The sequence below is a fragment of the Protomyctophum bolini genome, assembly GCF_963924005.1.
Source record: "Protomyctophum bolini genome assembly, chromosome: 16".
In the NCBI taxonomy this organism is placed as follows: Eukaryota; Metazoa; Chordata; class Actinopteri; order Myctophiformes; family Myctophidae; genus Protomyctophum; species Protomyctophum bolini.
In genome coordinates, this window is record NC_137877.1 from 32,967,937 (window position 1) to 32,988,153 (window position 20,217).

The following is a 20,217-nucleotide window of genomic DNA, read 5'->3' on the forward strand; positions in this document are numbered from 1 at the left end:
AACAATAAACAACTAGGGTTTGTTCCTCAGACCCAAGCAGCAGACACATTATAGATTATACCATAACATAGTCGGGTCTGTTCACTTCAGGGCAGACAGTGGTTCGAAATCATGGAAGGAACCCCCAAATAATACATATTATGCCACCAACTAACATTACATTTAGATTAATATTGTCAAGCACCAAACCATGGTCCATATGTGTATATGTCCGATGTAGGTGTGCTGGATGACGTTGCCCCCAGAGACAACTGAAAGAGAAGAATGTTCTCTTGATGTTCCCTCCATGCACAATGAACACACAGCTGTACTGATGATATCATCTACATCTGGGGAGGGATGGTTAATTGTAAGACACAGCATTTGGTGACAACGAGTGGTTTACCATCACGGGGGACTATGACAACATTCTTTATGCATTTGATGTCGACACCCACAGATGGTTCAAGCCCAACTTGGAACTGTTCCAGCGGCGAGGGCTGGCCACTCAACCTGTGTCTTAGAGAAGGTCATGTTTATCTATGGAGGATACAACCAGCTGCATGGAGACATCTACAAGTTGGACACCACTACAATGATCTGGTCTTTAATTGACACCAGTGGCACTCCACCACCCACTTCATCACACCACTCTGCCACCTTCATTGGGACAAAGATGTTTGTATTTGGGGGCTATGGGCACCAGGACAACAATATCAGTGTGTTTGACACACAGTGCAACAACTGGCTGAGCACACCTTCTGCACAGCTTGTTCCAGAACAACGTCACGGTCATGCAGCTTTTTCCTACAATGGAGAGCTGTATATATTTGGTGGCTACAACAGTGATCTGACGTTCACTAGCTGACGAAACATTCAACCATTTGGACTTATGATCAAGACATGATGATGCTATGTCTTTCCTTGAGTTTGAGTAGATGTGGCAATATAATAAACATACACATATAAAAAGGGGGAACTGCTAGGCTGAGGCAAAAACTCCAAGGGGCTTATACGAGGCCTCTACCTATGTAAGAAAGACACAATGAAACATTGTACAAGAAATATAGAATTTCCAAAATACATGATTGCAGTATATAAACATGATTAGAATACTTGGTTATAACTTATGTACCATAGGAATATACTATGTGACAACCGGGAATAGTCAGGTGACCACCGTTGAGACGGGTGACAACCGGAATGTTGACGCCGAAGCCTGTGTCCTCCGTGAGGAGGAAGCCCAAAAAACCCATGGTGAGGCCTTTAGGAGGGCCATTCAAACCGCAACGCAAGCGGAGCCTGCAGCACCACCGTTGCCCCTGCAGGTGGAGCCTGCAGAATCCACCACTCCCGAATGAAGTGTCTGGTGCTGGGAATCTGGTGCAACGCACAGGTACATGTTTTCAGCTATGTCTGTGGCCATATACAGTACACCAATCTGGGGCTCCTAGACATACAGTTGGGCAGGGGAGAGACTCCCACAGCACCCGAGTGACATGTTTTCGAAAACTGTTTTTTTAGGACCCTTATGGTGTGGTGTCTAGTGACGATTTATTATTCACCTATCCACAAAATTAACCATACAATGGAGCTAACAGAAAATACCATAACTCTTCCCTATTATAACTACGGTATACTATATACCCTGTGCGTGCGTGCGTGTGCGTGCGTGTGTGTGGTGTGTGCGTGCATGCGTGATACTATACACGACAGTATACTGTAGTATATAAAATATCACTTTTAAAGTCTTTCAGTTACTGATAATCCATGCACCCTATATTCAGCTATAGTGTAGATTTTCGTCTTATACACAAACATTAAATTCCCATTGGCAATGAATGGAGAATTTACATCATATGTAGACGAGCAAATCGGCTATTTTTGTCCTACACAAAGAATAAATTCCCATTGACAATGAATTGAGAATTGAAGTCCCAAAGATTAAAGTATTCTTGTTGCCCATGTCAAATAGTTCATTTTAACCCTTTCTTACACCTATCACCAAACGAACCATGAGATGGAGAAATACCATAACATAATAGAAATACCATAACTCTTGAAGTAAACAACATACAGAGACAAATGATCAAATATTTCTATATAATTTGGACCCAAGGAATTCAAAGTGGTTATTATTAAGATTCAAGCACATCTTGACTCTATTTCAGGACAGAAACGGCTAAAAATGACCATAAAACGAAGCTGAAGCTGTTGACAACTGTGTCCAAAGACTAATTTTTAGCCTTTGCATAAGCCTGCAAGGTCGTTGAAGTTAGGGCAAGTGCTACTGGAGACGTGAGTCTTCAGACTACGACGGAAGATTGATCCCCCTCGCACCAGCTCAGTGGCCTTGTGGTTAAGAGTGTCCGCCTAGGGCTGGGCCATGCCTCAGCGGTCCAGGCACCTTGGCTGGTAATCCAGTCTGGCAGTGTGCCGTGGGTTCGACTCCCGATCCCGACGGCCTTTACTGCATGTCTTCCCCCCATCTCTCTCCCCATTTCCTGTCAACCTACTCTCTGTCCCTCCATAAAAAATATAAAATAAAGGTGAAAGCCACAAAAAAAAAAACATAAAAAAAAGAAAGAGTGTCCGCCTTGGTACTGACAGGTCGGGTTCGATCATAGCAACGACTCTGAAAAATGGGATCCAGTGCCTCCCTGCTTGGCACTCAGCATCAAGGGTTGGATTGGGGGTAAGTGCCTGCAACATACTAGCCTCATGTCCAGGGGGTGTACTTGTACATCAAGCTGCCTCACACTACAGAAACAGAAGATAGGCTCCTGCCCTATGGGCCTCATCATGGCTCGGCAAGGCTTAGTTTACGCACACACGCACGCACACTCATTCACTCACTCAGTTTGTTACACATGAATGTGCATATGATTTTATTCATGATCAATAAAGACATCAACCAATCAAATGTCCACTGTGTACTATCAATAACGGCAGACAAGCCCAAAAATATCTTAAACAAAAATAACAAAAAAGATAAAGGAGAAAGAAAGAAAATTATCTGAAAAATCCAAAGCATGTGGTGCTGTTGATTCTATTCAAGCAGAAGGGGTTTTACAGTTGACATCATGTAGAATACAGCAAGCTATTCTATTTACATCCTACATTGCGTCTCCCCCGAGTGGACATAGAGTAAACTGCAGGTTAATTAGCTTAGTTACTGCGAGAGTATGGTCTAGACTCTAGACTCTAGACTCTAGCCAACACCAACTCGGGACTCCTGGATTGCTGCCCTCCACACTTTCCTATCTAACATCAGATTCTTGAGCTCTACAGTGATAAACTGTCGTGCCGCAGTGCGTCTACTGCATGTAGGTGGTGTGCTTCTCTCCCCCCCCCCCCCCCCCTCCTGGCCTTAGTCTGAGTTGATTCCCATAGAGTCACTTTATTTGCCTCTATGACGCAGTGCCCTGCCCGCCTCAACCTTCTCTCTCTGACTTTGTCTGTGACCCGTGGTAAGTCCCCATATTTCTGATGTGGTCCGTCCATGTCACACCTAGTGCCAAAACGGCAGGAGGAGACCAAACAACTGAGGAATATACACTTCACTTGCAAAATATAACTTAATTTAACATAATTTATTGACCTGTAACTTCTGGCCTCCAAAATAAAACACATTAAAATATTCGTCCTTCCTCTTCGATGTCTCCCTTTTGACTGATACCTGTCCATTCAAACTCTAGACGAGCCCGCCCCAACGTTAGAAGTGCAGCCGCACCCGGCGAAAACTAGGGTTCTCAACAGGCCGGAAAATGTATCAAACCCTGTCTGTACACTCAAGACACTGCCCCCGCTGCCACCCTTAGATCTCCATATATGGAGCTGATCTGTTCGGACATTCCATATAGTTGATCTGACCTCATCAAACCCTGTACACTCAAGACATGCTCCATATATGGCCAGACCAGTTCAAACCGCGTTCGCTTCTCGCCCTCAGGGCGTCTTACTGGTACAGCCTTCGCAACTCAAGCGAAGGTGACTAGTTCTTAATAAAAGCAAGATAAATGACCATGAAATGACTCCATAAAGCTTGTGCAGCATAATCCAAGTCACCATGAAATGATGGCACTCCGAGTGGAAAAGCTATTTGCACATTATAGTGTTTAGTGTCTAGTTTCTCGTGTTTACAGTGCAGTCTGTGTGTGCATGTGTGCTGAAAACCTTTGAAAGCAACAGCTGTAGTGAAATATAGGTCTTTTCCGCTCATAGTGCAATCGCTTGGCTTCAGAATATTTGGATTATGCAACAATGTTGTGTTCCTTTTATCTCTAAAGAATAGGTCACCTTTCACTTAAGTTGTTTTAGAGAAAGATGCTACAAAGTTGTGCTATGTGATATGTGGATGAAGACATTTCAACTGGCATGGGGAGGCTGAGGGCTGTATTTTGCGTGTCTTAAGTACCAGGTCTTATTACCTAACTTGAGTAAACTAAAGACCTGGAGGCGTGATCAATGCCATTTGGCTATTATTTTGGCCATTTGGCTATCCTGAGTGTAGGTACTTAAGACACGCAAAATACAGCCCTGAGTATGTAATGACTATTTAGATTTTTGGGTGACTTATTCATTTAGAAGTAGACATAAAAAGATGTAAGAGAAGATAAGACAGTAAATAAGGCAATAAGATGAGGGAATAGCTGAGACAAATCAAGCACTTCACTTCTCACACCTCCGAGCTAGAGCTGTGTTTAAAGTACTGAATACTGATGTCCAAACATACTAAATGTATATGTTCAGAGCGTTTGAAATCACAGTGGGATCAAAGGTGGGATCACAGGGGGAAACCCAGGCTGTCTGCAAGACGTACGAGGGGGCGTTGTGGGAATAATGGCTTTATCAAGGCCAGCTGGCCACTAGTGAATATTCAGATATAAATGGTTACTATACTTTGGTCCGACATACCATTGGTCCGATCGACTGCCTACCCCAAACCCTCACCCTAACCAGAACCGCGAGCACGGGGCAGCACACCTAAACCTAACCCCGAGTCGGACCAATGCTCCTTCGAACCAATGATATGTCGGACCAAAGTATGCTCCCCGATATAAATCTTATATTGGACCACATGTACTTGTCATGTGAATTAATAATAGATTATCATAGGTGACAGACAAATATAACAACCGTTTTCTTTTTACAAACAGGGCATGTGCACATTGGTGGTTTAGTCAGTTAAGGTGTTGAGGGAATGAAGCCGCACACAGTTTAGCGGATAAAACCTAAAAAAAAAGAAAAGGACCAAAGGATCCAGATATTATTTCATCTGTAGATTATCATAAAATCATATCGTGCCATATGCCGTAAGCGGTAAGCCAAAACATTCCAGGTGTTTTGCAAGACTGACTACAGAGAAGCACCTGGCCAAAAGCTCAGTGTCTGCTCAACGGTGGTGGATTTGCAATCATATTGTCATCTGTGAAAACTGAAAACCACTGTGATGATAAGAAATGGGGAATATGTCATGAAAAAATACCATAGCGTAAATGTTAAAGCTCCTTCTTGCAGGCCTACCTCCCATATATTCTGTCCTTTTAGTTTACCCCTATGGATCCATTTACATTGAGGGGTATCCTTATGTTTGTTCACCCTACACTAATGGAAGAACAAGAACAACCCCATGGAATATCTGGAAAAGTAATAACTATAGTGTCTAAATACAGGCTTTCTTCTCATCTGAAAGCAATTGCGAGCTCTCAAATCATCATGTCAGAGGGAGGCAAACCCTTTTGAAGGGGTGGTTTCCGGATAGGAGCGCTGCACAAAGGGTTCGAGCGCATTGGCATGGTGCACTTTCATAAATCATTAGTTGTAGGAGGAAGAGGAGAATGGGCATGTGAAAAGTGGCACTGCACCGCATCTCCTACTTTAATGCCGGAGCTCAACGGAGCATAAATGTGACCTGTCTGTGCACGAGAAACACACAAGTCAATATACATCAGTAATGAAAGGTACTTCCAAATGTCTCTGTTCCCATGTGGCGTTCCCACAACAAACTTCACCTGTCCACTGCCAAGGGCCGGGATGAGCTATACCAGATGTCCACACTCACTTTGAAAGTTTCAAAACTCATTAAGAACTTTTATGGCCAAACTTAGAATTAGCATGTGTGAGGGAGCTAGACTTTATGTGCAACTTGTGAGCACGACTTCAAAGAGGGGTGCAGCTGCTAATGACAGGCCTATGCATGTCTGAGTTCCACAATTAGCTGATCCGGCTAATTATCCACAAGGACAAAATCTGAGCCTTGAAGAAAACACACACACGCGTGCGTGCACGCACACACACACACACACGGACACACACACACACACACACACACACACACACACGCGCACACAAACAGGAGGTGACCATTTAGCTACAAATTCTGATGTTAATTAGAAAGAGACTGGAGTAGAATTGTAGTATTATATTATAATAATAATAGTATTGGAAACCTGAGAATACGAACAGCACAATTTGACCCTGCTGGCTGGGGTTCTGTAGGAAGAGCTTCATGTGGTCCTGTATTGGGTTACAGCGGAGCGCACCCCTCAACATAATCCCCATTCCCCACCCCCTTACAAACCCATTCCTACCTCCTCACACAGCAGTGTCATTTCACACAGAGTGATACACACAGCCTACCCCTGGAGTTTCAGAGAGAAAGAGGAAACAAATTATGGGACAAGGACCACAGCTACTGCCACCTTCAAGAACGTGAGAGAGAGAGAGAGAGAGAGAGAGAGAGAGAGAGAGAGAGAGAGAGAGAGAGAGAGAGAGAGAGAGAGAGCGAGAGAGAGAGAGAGAAATTCTTCCCTGGAGGAGAGTGTGAGTTGGTGTGGGGGTAGCAGTAGCACACGAACTCTGGCTTGTCTTGCGAGAAGACTCATTATTGAAACTTGTTCGTGGGGTCACTGTCTAAGCACTTAATGCGTGGAAGCCCCCCTGGAGGACCAGTAAGAAGTTACAGCAGCCAAAGACAGCCAGGAGTGAGACACGGTGCTCCTGCTGCTTACAATTAACATGCAGCCATTTACGTGGATCTTTGCCCTTTTTCTCCTTGTCTGCATCTCCTCCAGCAGTGGTGACCGCCACAGGTAAGTCAACCAACAATGACTTCTCCTTTTGTTGCCGAGAAGGCGAAATCTTCTTGTATTTAGTGCAACTCTGATTCTACACCAGCAGCAGGTGGAAAGCACACCTTATTCGTTATTGTTGTGGATCAGTTCCAATCCCACTGACATCCCACAGTAATGTCAAGTATTGCAACAACTTTGGAAACTAATGTTGTTTTGACAAACTATACATCAACCATGATATATTGTAACCAGTTGCTTGAGAAAGTAAACTTTAATTTTAAGCACTTGTACTTTCCACGATTCCACATCTATGTTTCAATGACTAAAATGACTAAAATAGCCAATCTACAAGCTCACATTGTAGATTCTTTTGAATATCTATTACATTTTATTTCTTTTGCCATCCATTTTTGCCAATAATAACGTGCCTAAAATAGGGACATCAAAGTTTCAACATGTTCTTGTTCAAAGTTCAACAATGCATGTTCATGATGAACATGCATTTACTATGAACATGTTATTCTTAAGTGCAGCTCTCCATCACGAAACATCATGAATCCCCCTAGTTTGCACTAGTTGAGTTGGGTTGAAGTGTGTTTACTGTTTACAAGGGAAAATGTTTGTTTTGATGGCATGCACTACGGATTATATCGCCCGTCTCTGCCTGGAGGTGGACTTTGGGAGGTATGACGCTGCGTCAGCTAAATGTAGCACAGCAACACTGTTAATAACTGAAGAGCACCTGTCACACACTCTGCAGCCGCATCCTGTAGGCTATTCTGGTTGATTTCTATCAAGTCTCAGATTCCTCCAGTCCCACTGGAGCCTGGGCTGCTTTTAGGAAGTTGCGCAGACGAGGCCAGAATGCTAAACATCTGGGAGAGTACACTTTGGCACGTTCTCAAGTTCGCATGGCAGCTGAGATTACCTGTAAGGCCTGGAATTTCGATATTCGGGACAGTGAGGGATTTTCCGGATTGTCCTCTGGTCCTCTGGTTCCCCTTCACTCCTCCAGGATTGAAGGGGAAGTGGGACATTAACCACTTTCAACTTTCATCCGTATGGTGGGTAGGGTATGTCATTATAGTTGAAAAGTTGAATACAAATATTTTACAAATATTCACTATTAGAAGAAATAGAAGATCTACACGCTCACAATGTGTCATATGAAAATATAGGGCTAAAATCAGATTTACAGTTCGAAAATACACGTGCAATGGTATGGTATATGCAAAGGTTATTTGAATTCTGCTGCTTACTTGCATATGGTGAGTAGTGACTGCTAATGACTGTATAGTAACTAAATACTGTGGCTGCAGTCAGATGGAGACGGGGAAAAAAGAAACATGCACAGGAAGTGAGATTAACCTTGATGTATTACTGTGTGCAACACAACACGTTCCTGATTAGTGAGCTTCTCCATCTGTGACCAACATCCTGCCTGCTGGCCTTTTTGCTCCATGGGGTGCTAGTAAAGGAGAAACTTTATTTAGGCTGTTTGTTTACCACACGCGTGCCATTGGGCCCATAATTAGATGAGGGTGCCTGAAGGGCTGTATTTAGAAAAACTAAATGAGACTATGGATGTCGGAACTCAGGATCAATTGCCACTCCCAAACACACACGAGCAAGCCAAGTTCACTGACCCAGTTATGTTGTTATTTACCATTTCGGCATTCAGCAGAGACTCCAGAGCAACACCGGAGTGAGCTCAACAAACAACAGGTGCAAGTGCAAAGAAACAATTTAGTGCTTCAAAGTAACTAGGATACCAAACATGAACCCTAGCATCTACCGGTATACAAAAAGCAACAACATAAATAGCATTCTTCAAGCTATGAAGATTAAATGACACATTTGTGAAGAAGTAACCAACATATATCCACTAGTATAGGCTATACAGTACATGTTTATATCAAAATAGGTGACAAGAAGGGATACAAGGAGGAGTGCAAGGGGGTGAGGTGGAGTCTTACGAGGTTAGTATTCAGACTGCAGCAAAGTATGGCGGCCGAGTCTGCAATCCTAACTGCAACGGGAGTTTATTGACTTTATTCCATAGCTTGGGTGGGAGCCAGGAGGGATAATGAATCAAGAGGGATAATGACTCTAGGAAGCATATTTGAGGCAGGTACGAATTGTTTTAACCAGAATGATGTTTCAGTGTCAAATCAAGAATATGATTTCATGGGCCATGCATGCAGAATGGTGCATCAAAAACAAAATCGCAATGTGCCCAGTTTGAAGAAAGAAAGATTTCATTGAACAAGTTAACTTTGGATGTTCCATATACTGCCGAGTTGGCTCTGTAATTGGACCTCTCTTTTTTCCAAATCTCTTCGCTGAGCTTGTAGATCTGCTATTTTTGGGCAAATGTTTTCCCCAGACTAGGGATGCTAAGGTTCAAGCAAGCCTGTCGCTGTAATAATACAGACACTATCCCCTGTCCTTCCCTCTTCTTCTACAAAGGCACTACAGACAAGTCCCTACTGGAAACCACCAACCAGGTGTGTGTCGCTATGGCAGGAGACTGGAGTGCTGCTATGGCTGGAAGAAAAACACTAAAGGACAATGTGAGGGTAAGAAGGTCCACAAACCTCAATAGACCTCATAGATCCAAATAAAATATATGTACTGTATAATATTATAATGTAATATTGGTGTTCCAGTAACCAAAACCTTTCATAGAGTGGCGATATATAAATGTTCAATACCACACGGCACTTTGACAATATACAAAAACGACTAACCCAAAGAATCTAAATGACCCTCAATAGTGTTCTCAAATTTGTTTTCCTTGGGGGAATATTTTCCCTTCTCTCCCAGAAAACGTGGACTAAATTACATTTTGGATAGAAAAAAGCTGGCCTGTACATTAAAAATGTGTGGTTTGACTGTAACCCATCTTTCTCCAACCACCCTTACTGCTGGTGGTATTTTAAATGTTTTACCAGCTCAGTGTGAGCACGGCTGCAAGCATGGAGAGTGCGTCGGCCCCAGCAAATGCAAATGCTTCCCAGGATACACCGGAAAGACATGCAATCAAGGTCAGCAAATTGGGGTCAACAAAAAGGGTCGACCAAGTTTCAAGAAGATCACATTTCCAGTTTAAAGCCCAATTTACTAGCCACTTTCACTCACATTTTTATTGTTAAACGATTCCATATTTTTGTGTTTCATCTCGACACAGTAAAAAAGCCAAAAGGTTCCCTCCTGGCTTTACTAGCACACGTATAGACCACCTGTTTCTTTACTAACCAGGACCTGTGCTGTGTATCACTCCCTCCTCTCTGCTCTCACTCTCCTGTTTCTTTACTAACCAGGACCTGTGCTGTGTATCACTCCCTCTTCTCTGCTCTCACTCTCCTGTTGGTCTTTACTGTCCTATCTAAATGAAGTAGAAAATACCATAACCTAATCTTTCCAAAAGAAGAAGCCAGTCCAGGACTGGCTGTGAGCAGGGCTGAAACTATCGATTATTGTCTCGCTACCGCTGGGGACCGGAGGTCTGGGCAGAGACTAACCAACAGTACTAGTCGTCTGTGACCAGGTTAAGGTTTTTTAACCAATCCCCCCCGGCCCCTGGTACGAAAAAACATTATTAATGTGAATGCTGGCCGGCGGGGGAAAGCAATCATATTCGTAATTTATTTGGCGACCCCTCTGTGATATCGCCCTACTATTGGGTGGGGGTTGGGGGGACGACGACTTAAAAGGTGATAGCTCTTGTTTTCTTAGCGATTATTCTTCCAGAAATTGCTTGAATAATTGTGAAAATAGCAGGTGTACAGTTGTTCTAATCAACTAACTGTGGGCCTCTTTTATACTGTAGATCTGAACGAATGCGGACTGAAGCCGCGTCCATGTGAGCATCGCTGCATGAACACACATGGCAGCTACATGTGTTACTGCCTCAACGGATACACCCTGATGCCTGATGGATCCTGTGCCAGTGAGTGCCTGCCTTCCATTATGAAGAAAATAAAGACAAAGTTTGTTATTTAGGTATGCTAAAATGGTAGAATAAAACATTTTATCAATTAGCTCTTTAGTTTTAATTAAGTATAACAACCCTGATGCAGACAGATGCTAAGATTCATGTTTACCTGCCAATGCCATCCTAGTTTCTTCGTAGAATTTAATTGTTTTTTTAGTACTCTAGTATTTACTCAACCACATAGCATACCCATGTTGTTGGTTGACTATAGGGCTCAAACCACTTACTCTAATCTTACACATTGTAAGTTGCTCTGGATAAGAGGGCCCAAATGGAAACAAGACCGCAATGACTTTTGTTTTTGGTGCTATGCCATCCATTTTAGGCCTAGTGTTTGTTTGACTGTACTCTGTAGCTGGTTTACATTACCGTCTAATAAACGATTTAATCGATAAATCAAGAGTGTCTCCTAAGGCGCCCGCTGACCTAGTGGTCCAGGCGCATACCACATATAGGCTCTGGCCTGACAGCACGTTTGCTGCATGTCTCTCCCCTTAATTCTCTCTCTCTCTCCCTCTTTCCTGTCCGTCTTCACTGTAACTATCAATAAACGCACAAAAGCCAAAAGACAGATCTTAAAAAAATAAGAGTGTCTCCTGTGTGTGTGTGTGTGTGTGTGTGTCTGTAGACTCCAGGACATGTTCTCTCGCCCACTGTCAGTATGGCTGTGAGGAGGTACAGGGGGAGATCCGTTGCCTCTGCCCATCTGCAGGGCTGCAACTGGGGCCAGATGAGAGGACCTGTGTAGGTGAGTGATGCGGTCGTACAACAAGGTATACTGTACTTTGTCCCCCAAAAAACCCTGAAGAAGGCAGTTGCATCTGCCGAAACGTTGGTTCCTACTCTGCATCCTAATAAATAATTGGCACTTTGGCTATCAGTGTGTGCGGCCACTCTTTTTAAGACTTATCTTATAGTTTTTAGATGTTTCTGCCGTGAGCAGGCACCACTATTAAGACTGGTGTGCGTTGGGGGCACGGTGGCACACATCGGTAGTGCTGTCTCCTCACAGCTAGAAGGTCCTGGGTTCGATTCCCGCTGGGGATGCTGTGGGCGTGTTCTCTCCTCTGAGTCATCAGTGCCCATACGGTGCGGGTTGGGGAAAGGGCCTTTCTGTGTGGAGTTTGCATGTTCTCCCCGTGTCTCCTAGGGTAGGTACCCTCACAAAAAACATGCAGTGATCCTGGTCTCTAAAGGAACTGGTCGGAATATCGTGTTCCTTCCACGAGCTACATCCGGCCGGGGAAACTCTCCCCAGTCACTTGAAAAGAAGCAGCTTGGACTACTCATGCATAGAAGCATGTGTTTCAAAATAGATTAAAAAAAAAGAAAAAAGACTGGTGTGCGTTTAGCATCCTCCTGCACAATGTAAAGAATCTGAACCACATAGCTCTGTCTCACAGATTAGCAGCTACTAGTTCATGCAGTGCATGGGGTCAGCTGTCAGACTCCATTATGTGGTTTTTTGCCTTCCTGTTTGGTAAGCGGTTTCTGCCGGTCAAATGGATAAAGTGGAATTTTATTTCTACCCACAAAACTGTTTGAGTAAAGTCAGAGCCAATTTCCAATTTTAGTAACATGGGAAAAGTCAAACAATAGCATTGGTGGAATAAGGGCTGCTACAGATCCAACGATTCAATCCTAGGCTAACATTCATGCATTATGTGTCCTTAATTGCTTGTTTTCCCTCAGACATTGACGAATGTGTCACTGGAAAGAACCTCTGCCCATACAACAGGCAATGTGTCAACACATTTGGTAGCTACTACTGCAAATGTCAGAATGGCTATGATCTCAAATATGTTGACGGCAAATATGACTGTGTAGGTAAGGTATAAAATCATACGAGGAAAAATGTTTGTAACTTCCCTACTACAGTATGTTACAGATTGACTCATAAGCTTTCTCCCAATTTTAGACCTTGATGAGTGTGTGGCCGGCACCCACAGATGCAGCCACCACGCTGCCTGTCTGAACACTCAAGGATCCTACAAGTGCAGGTGTAAGACTGGCTTCAGAGGCAATGGCTTTGAATGCTCAGGTGAGACCAGCCATCTGCTACAAAATAATTATCCAAATGAACACAGACAAAGTAGATGTTGACGCTGGTACATTTTGTTTCAATATATCAGTTCCTACTGAGACAGCTCAGGGAGAAATGAGCGTTATCAGAGTGATATTCTGCGGTCTTACAGACACATATTTAACTTGAGCTCTTTAAATATCAGACAAACATCAGTCCTGCCAAGAGCGGCTTCCTGTTGTGTTTTCAGACCCTTCTGCTCTTAACAGATGTTAGCTACAGGGATCGAGGGGAGACCTAGATTGAAATCACACCTGTGTAAATATCCGACACTGTATCGCACCACAACCAGCCATCTGAAGGACAGGGGAACGGCAGGTCTCAGACAGTGTACTCCCTGAACCAGACACCAGATAATAATAGAAAGTGATGCCTGATGTAGCGAAGTGGCACAAGAACATAAATGTGTATAATTGATCTTGTAGAGAGAAAAGGCTGCAGGGGTTTAGGAGCACATAATCACAATCTTCAATATGAGACCATAGGACAAGACCTGACACATTACAGTACAATGTGACCTACTGTTAACTATATAAACTCAACATCAACATCATACGCAACAAATGAAGATAACTTTATGTCTTGTAGTCAAGCCATTTTATCAGAGCTCGTGGGACGGAGACAGAGGAAGTGCAGATGATTCCCTCAATGGTGAGATCGTGCGGAATGCAAGACTCTCGGTTTCCTCTACCGACTCCTAGCCAGGCAACCCCAACCCCACCCCACCCCCTCGCCTCAACCCCACCCCATCTCTCCCTTGCTCAAGGCTGGCAATGCTGCATATGCATTAGTGAAAACAGCTTGATATCTCAGCATGAAGTTATAAAACGCTTATGCATTCAAATAAATCTTGAATACAGAATCTATAGCTGTCATGCTTCACGTGCATGGAGCATGATATTCCTGTCTGTCCACTTGCCCTCTTTGTGTATTTTCAAATAATTTTGTTCTTGTGATATGGTAATTTACTTCTTCCATAACATGGTAAGTAATTGAGGCAGCTGCAAAAGGTATGACATTTATTTTGTATGACTAGTGTACAAATGTAATCACATTCACATTTGTACACTCCTAGAGCTAAAATTAATGCTCAGGATTATACATGGTTCTCAAAGTGGGGTATACGGGGAGGTTCCCAGCTAAATGTGTTAACATAGCATCACAATCAGTTATCCGCTTCTATCTACAAGCTCACAACGTGTCGTGGTATGATGCGTTGTGAGCATGTAGATCTGCTATTTTAGATATTTTTAGTTTTTTAAGTTCATCTTCTAAAACACATGTCTTCTCTTCTGGGGGTCGCTGACGCCAAATGTTTTCAGATGGGGTCTGTTGCTAAATAATATCAATTTGGGTGTCCTTGACATAAAAATGTATGAGAACCACTGTTCTCTACACAGTGTGTAATTCCAATACGGCTCCCAGAAAAGTCACACACATTCCGAGTCCGACCCTGGTAATGCAGTTCCCACTTGTGATTGTAGTACCAGAGGTCTGACCCACTTCCTTTTCCTACCTGCAGCGATCCCAGACGCCTCTCCCGTGCACAGGAAGCCAGACATCAAAAATGCCATCCCTGAGCCAGTGGTGACGCCGCCTCCCAGGGTGCAGCCTTTTGACTATGAAGACGTCAACGGAACCCCCGTCTACATCGGAAACCCCGATGTGGAGGAGAATGTCCAGTTCCCCACGGCAAAGCTCCCTGAAGAACGAGAGGAAGACAACCAGGTCAATCGGAGGGGAGATGGCCAGCTCATTACGAGGGGAGATGACCAGCTCAATCCGAGGGGAGATGTTTTCAGTAAGCCTCCTTCCTCTTCACTATTTACTGGCACTGTAGGTGGTCCTAAAATAGCATTGCTTGCACAGATTAACCACTTAAACCCATCGAGCATGTAGATCTGGTGTTATTTTTAGAGGGGTAAATAATAATAATAATAATAATAATAATAATAATAATAATAATGTAATAGAGGGTGTTTTATGCAAGACTTTGATACTCATGTACACAGTGATGAATCAGTGGTTAAAATATATATTTTTCTTTTCATTCAATCACAACAATAACGCATACCGGTAGTCACTTTTAGCACACAGAAAACTGCGCTGGGTGTGGCGAGCCTGTGGCCATTCCCATACTGACCTAATGACCCAGCTGTGTATCTGTTTACTCTGCCTTTCTAGGAGTGATAATAAATACTGCATTTACATCCATGATGGTCACCTGTTACAGATGTCTCCTGTCTGTTAAAGACAATTTATGATGCTTAAGCCCTGCCATAATTACAGGCACAAAACCTGTGCACTTCTCAGGCTGCAGATTTCTGGGCTGTGGTTGAAGGAGGTCCAGTCTAGTTCAGGAGTCCTCTGAGTACGATCTTTAATTTCAATAATTGGATGTCATTATCAGTGTGGCCTTTCTCAACATAAACTGCTGAGCTAGCGTCTTGAATTCAGACAAAAGCAAGCATGCAAAAACTAAAACTGTGGTCGCCGGGTTGGCCAAATTTAATCCTGGGAAGACTTCCTTTCTTCTCAGTTAAATGTATCTGAGATCCTAAAGTTTCACAAAAGTGCTGGCCTGTCACACAGTATTACTTTGAGGATTACCATTCCACTAAGAAAGGTCAGTGTTAAGCCCCCAACCAGAAAGCCCAGGGATCTGTTATTTCATGTTCTCCATGTGCTCTTCATATACACACTGTGAGTTCCATGCGTGCCGAGTCTGCAGTCAGTTCTACAACGCTGACAAGATAGTGTGACAGGATATCTCAGGAGGAGAATGCCTCTGATTTTGATGATTCTCCTACCTTAATTAATCGAACATTGGTAGCAATTCCTTAATGTCATGTTCTGTCCCTTTTCCTGCTTGAATTCTGTCGCTTATACTGCTAAAGTGAATGTTATGTGAACATGTGACTTGAGGACATCAAAAACAGCTGTTGAAAAACAAATGCTGACCTTGAGAGTAACAATCCCACACAGGGAGAACTGACAAGACGTGATTTAGAACTGTCATGTCCAGTTCTGTAACATATCTGCGTAGTCTGACTACGAAGTTAAGAAAACATTATGGTCCTCAATGACATTTTCAAAAACGTCAAACGTTTCATAAATAGGCAATTTCAGACACGTACAAAGCAAAGGCATTCATAATTCACTATAAATGGCTCAGATTCAAACAATAGCAATGATCTTGAATCTTGATCTATTTGTTTAACCGTATAATGCTTATGCACACAGACCCTGTTGAATGTGTCTGAAGACTGAATCCTCAGATGAATATCTAGATAAGAGCAGTGCTGGCACAGTGCTGTCATGCAATGGAATGAATCGGAGAGTGAGACAAACCGTAAATGAGAATGCCTTTCACCGCTAGTCTTGATCTTTATGGAAACAACTACTCTGACTGCCAACTGAGTCTCTGTTAGAAATTCAGATAGCAAGAGGAGACAGGCCCCGAGACATCCATCACCTCCAGGGTGGAATTTTACTCTGTCGGCATGTGAGAGCCCAGGGACACGGCTCATCCTGAGCTCGCAATCGCACCCCGTCCCCTGGGAAGAAGGCAAAGGAAGGAGGGAGGGAGAGGGTACTAAAGACTCCAAGCCTTTTATTATACTCCTCCTCGGAACAGCTGTTGTGCAAACAGACTTGACTCTCGGAGGGGAAAGTCTGTCATCAGCCACCTAGACCTCTCTGACACCGGCCCACTCTGGCTGAGCAGGTTCAATAAGAACTGCCATCGTACATCTGGGCCATTCACCACAGGCAGGAAATTCAATGCAGGGGCTTTAAAATGCTTGGTTGGGTTACTATATCCTACGGTTGAAATGTGCCCTCTCGAGAGATGAATGACAGCAGGACAGGTCTACACCTGCAAGTTAAAAGCCCCGCTATTGACTTTTGTTTTATTAGGGGAAATCTTCCCTGCTACATTATTTTTGAATGATCACTTACAACCACCTATTTTCGGAGGAATGTGTAGGTTGGAATGCTGTTGATATTTTGATCGGGCAACCATAAGGAACTTACTTTTCTATATGGGACGTAACTTAATATCTATTATAGCTCATGTCTGTTTCAATATTTGAAAAAACAGTCATGATACTAACCTTCACGATCCTGTGGTTGACACTATGAACTCTCTTCTCTTCTCTCTTAAAACAGCAGCAGAGGATTTTGAGTCTGTATTTGGACCTGCAACAGAAGTAAAGGAGATCCAGATTACGCCAGTTCAGGAGGGTAATCATCAACCACCAACCAGTCCAAATTTGTCAAAAATACAAAAAGTTCAATTTAGTTGATTAGCAACATTTTCTTTCCTTTTTTTTTTTAATCTAGAATTCCTCATGGACTGCAACTTTGATCAAGGAGCATGTGAATGGGTGCAGGACAAGTCTGATGACATGGACTGGAGTGTGGCCTACCATGAAAATGGTAATAAACACACATATACACACATTACCAAGTTACATCATATATACGGTAACTCTCTCTACAACTCTCTAACCAGTTTAATTCATTTACCGTATTCCTCCAGGGGTAGGGGTCTAGATCAGCTATTTTGGCTGAATGTTCGCCCTATGTGTGGCTAAATTCAATCCGGCTTGCTTGATCCCTGAACTCCCTATGCATTCTTTCAGCTGGTGAATACTACATGACCCTGAACGGACTTCTGGGGGAGCAGAGAGATGTTGCCAAACTGAAGCTGCTTCTCAGTGACCGGACCCAACAGGGCAGCTTTTGCCTGACTTTTGACTACCGCGTGGTGGGAAAGAATGTAGGCGCTCTCAGGGTGCTGCTGGATAACAATGCCTACCCAGTGTGGGAGCAGAGCCACAGCCGAGCCCAGGGCTGGGAGACGGAGCTCCTCACTGTGGCATGGAAGGAGGAGGCCCCTCAGTCTGTGAGTTCTTCACACATTTAAATGAATGATGGAGCAGTTATATACAGTACTACCATGACATTTCTATGTCCACAAGAACACTGACTGCTTCCCGTCACTAACTTAGGCTACTTAGAGATGGAACTGTTCAATAGCTTAAACATTCAAGTACATTGTATTCTGTGACCTTAAAGTTTTAGTTTAGCTAGCATCCTAGCTAGGCAACCACCTTATTTTTAAAGAAAGAACTCAGTGTTGTGTTGTCCAGTAATCTGTTTGAGTTTTAGTCGCTTTTGTTTACAATTTCACATCACTATATGTTGCAGTAAATCGCAACGGTAAATATGTGACTGTGTACAGCAGTAGATGCATAAGTCAGTCTCTAAACTCTTCGCTCAACTAGAAACCAATGACAATCAAATAGCTTTCGTTGGAATAAAAAATAAGTCAGATGTCCTGCTGTGACATGACATTTCTGAAGCAGTGAGTATAGGTTTATTAGCAGCTGTTCTCACTCCTGTTCTAGCAACTACCTTACATTTATATGTCAACACACTACACATAATGGTAACCAGAGATCTCTGCTCGTGTGTGGCAAAGTGAGACTATAGTGGCAGATACCAGGTATCTTAGTATTATAGTTATAGGCAAGTATCATGTATGTGCTGCAGTTCACAATTAAAACATACTGCCGTACAATAAGCCCCTACAAGTACATCTGGTCTTCCAGATATTCCAGGGAAACAAGGGATACACTGTTTAGTGTTAAAGATGACTAGTAAACTGTTGGAAATGAAAAGTCATGCATTTGTTGCGGCTAACATGGAACTGATTAATATTGTCTAATGTCTTACAGATTATCTTTGAGGCTGAACGTGGGCGTGGCATTGGAGGAGAAATTGGGCTGGACAATGTGGTGCTGACCTCAGGTTCCTGTCAAGAAGATGAAAGGATCTTTTAAGAATTGGTCACAGCCTTTCAACACATTTGAAACTTCCTGTGTTTGACATGTGTCTGAGTTTCCAATATTCAACTCCTACTGTGGACTTACAGACCAGACTTTCCCTGTGGAATTTCTCAAATTACCATAACTGTTTTTCTTTTCTTTTTTGTAAAGCATGCATACATTTTCTCTCGTGGTTTGGACCGAGTTCATCCAAGTAAAATACAATGGATACAGTTTGACATCCTGGGGAAATATTTGGTTCAAACAAGAGTGCTTCACAAGCTCACACCATGCTGCTACGTATTACAACATTCTTGAATTTAAAAAACATGCTGTAGTAGTTTCAGTTTATATACTCAGTGCTCTTATGACACAGATTAAGATCTCAGGTCTATGTGGAAACACCAGTGTTTTCTGTCAGTTATGATGACACTAAAGTAACAGTATTGTGGCTATTTTGTTTATCTGAAAGTACATTGCTGAAGTTAACTGAGAACCAATCTAAGACATGTAATGTGAATTAATAAGTGAGTTTTATCTTAAATTTCTTTTTGAAGGTTGGTTAATTTGAATGCTCAAAAGTATCACTGCATAACTGCTGTAAATTATGCTTTTATATTGTATAATTACATTTAAATGTTTGTTTGTTTTCTAAGTTGGCCTTCCATGTTAATATGTTTTTATCATATGCTTGCTTAGGGCACAAATTAACCTCAAATGTGCAGGTATTTACAGAGTGGAAGGACAAAATGTATTATAATTTTAGTTATTTATTGCTTGTTCCCTCCGGGTTTATATGTTAGGCAAGAACAAACGCCAAAGTTGAGTATAATAGGGAAGACCTAGCTCTGGTCCATAGCTTTAGGAGAACTCCTTCCAACGCATAGTTGGCCTTCACATTTTAGCAATTTAATTCTTAAACGTTGTATGTATAAATTACCTATGTACATTGTGACAACGTAAGGGTTGAATTGATAAAACCACACTGTATCACTCACCTTAACAGTATAACTAACAATGAACATTATCAAATGTATGTTATGTTCAGGGTTGCAGCAACGGCCAACCGCTGGTAGTTGGCCGAACTACCAATTAAACTCCACAAGTAACTCTCTGCTATCAATCTTATTTTTACTTCTCAATGAATCAATACTTTCTTTAATGCAACACTTTACCTTACACGTACAGTCAGAAACTGACTGATATTCCCGCCTAGCCCAGATGAGTAGCCCCGGCCCCCACTTCTCT

General features: G+C 42.8%; 1 protein-coding gene across 3 annotated transcripts; it reads left to right on the forward strand.

Moving 5' to 3' along the window:
- Positions 1-6,611: 6,611 nt before the first annotated feature.
- egfl6 (EGF-like-domain, multiple 6) lies at positions 6,612-20,085 on the forward strand. 3 transcript variants are annotated; one of them, XM_080786405.1, is made up of 13 exons: positions 6,613-7,073; positions 9,525-9,634; positions 10,010-10,102; positions 10,888-11,007; positions 11,681-11,800; positions 12,745-12,879; positions 12,971-13,093; positions 13,724-13,786; positions 14,658-14,936; positions 17,306-17,380; positions 17,480-17,575; positions 17,782-18,044; positions 18,880-20,085. In XM_080786405.1, exons 1-13 carry the CDS (start codon positions 7,000-7,002, stop codon positions 18,982-18,984), a joined length of 1,656 nt encoding a protein of 551 aa, XP_080642531.1. In that variant the 5' UTR covers positions 6,613-6,999; the 3' UTR covers positions 18,985-20,085. The 3 variants fall into 3 exon arrangements, with proteins under 3 accessions (XP_080642533.1, XP_080642531.1, XP_080642532.1); XM_080786406.1 differs by having other exon boundaries at positions 17,309-17,380; XM_080786407.1 differs by lacking the exon at positions 13,724-13,786 and having other exon boundaries at positions 6,612-7,073.
- The last annotated feature ends 132 nt before the right edge of the window (positions 20,086-20,217 follow it).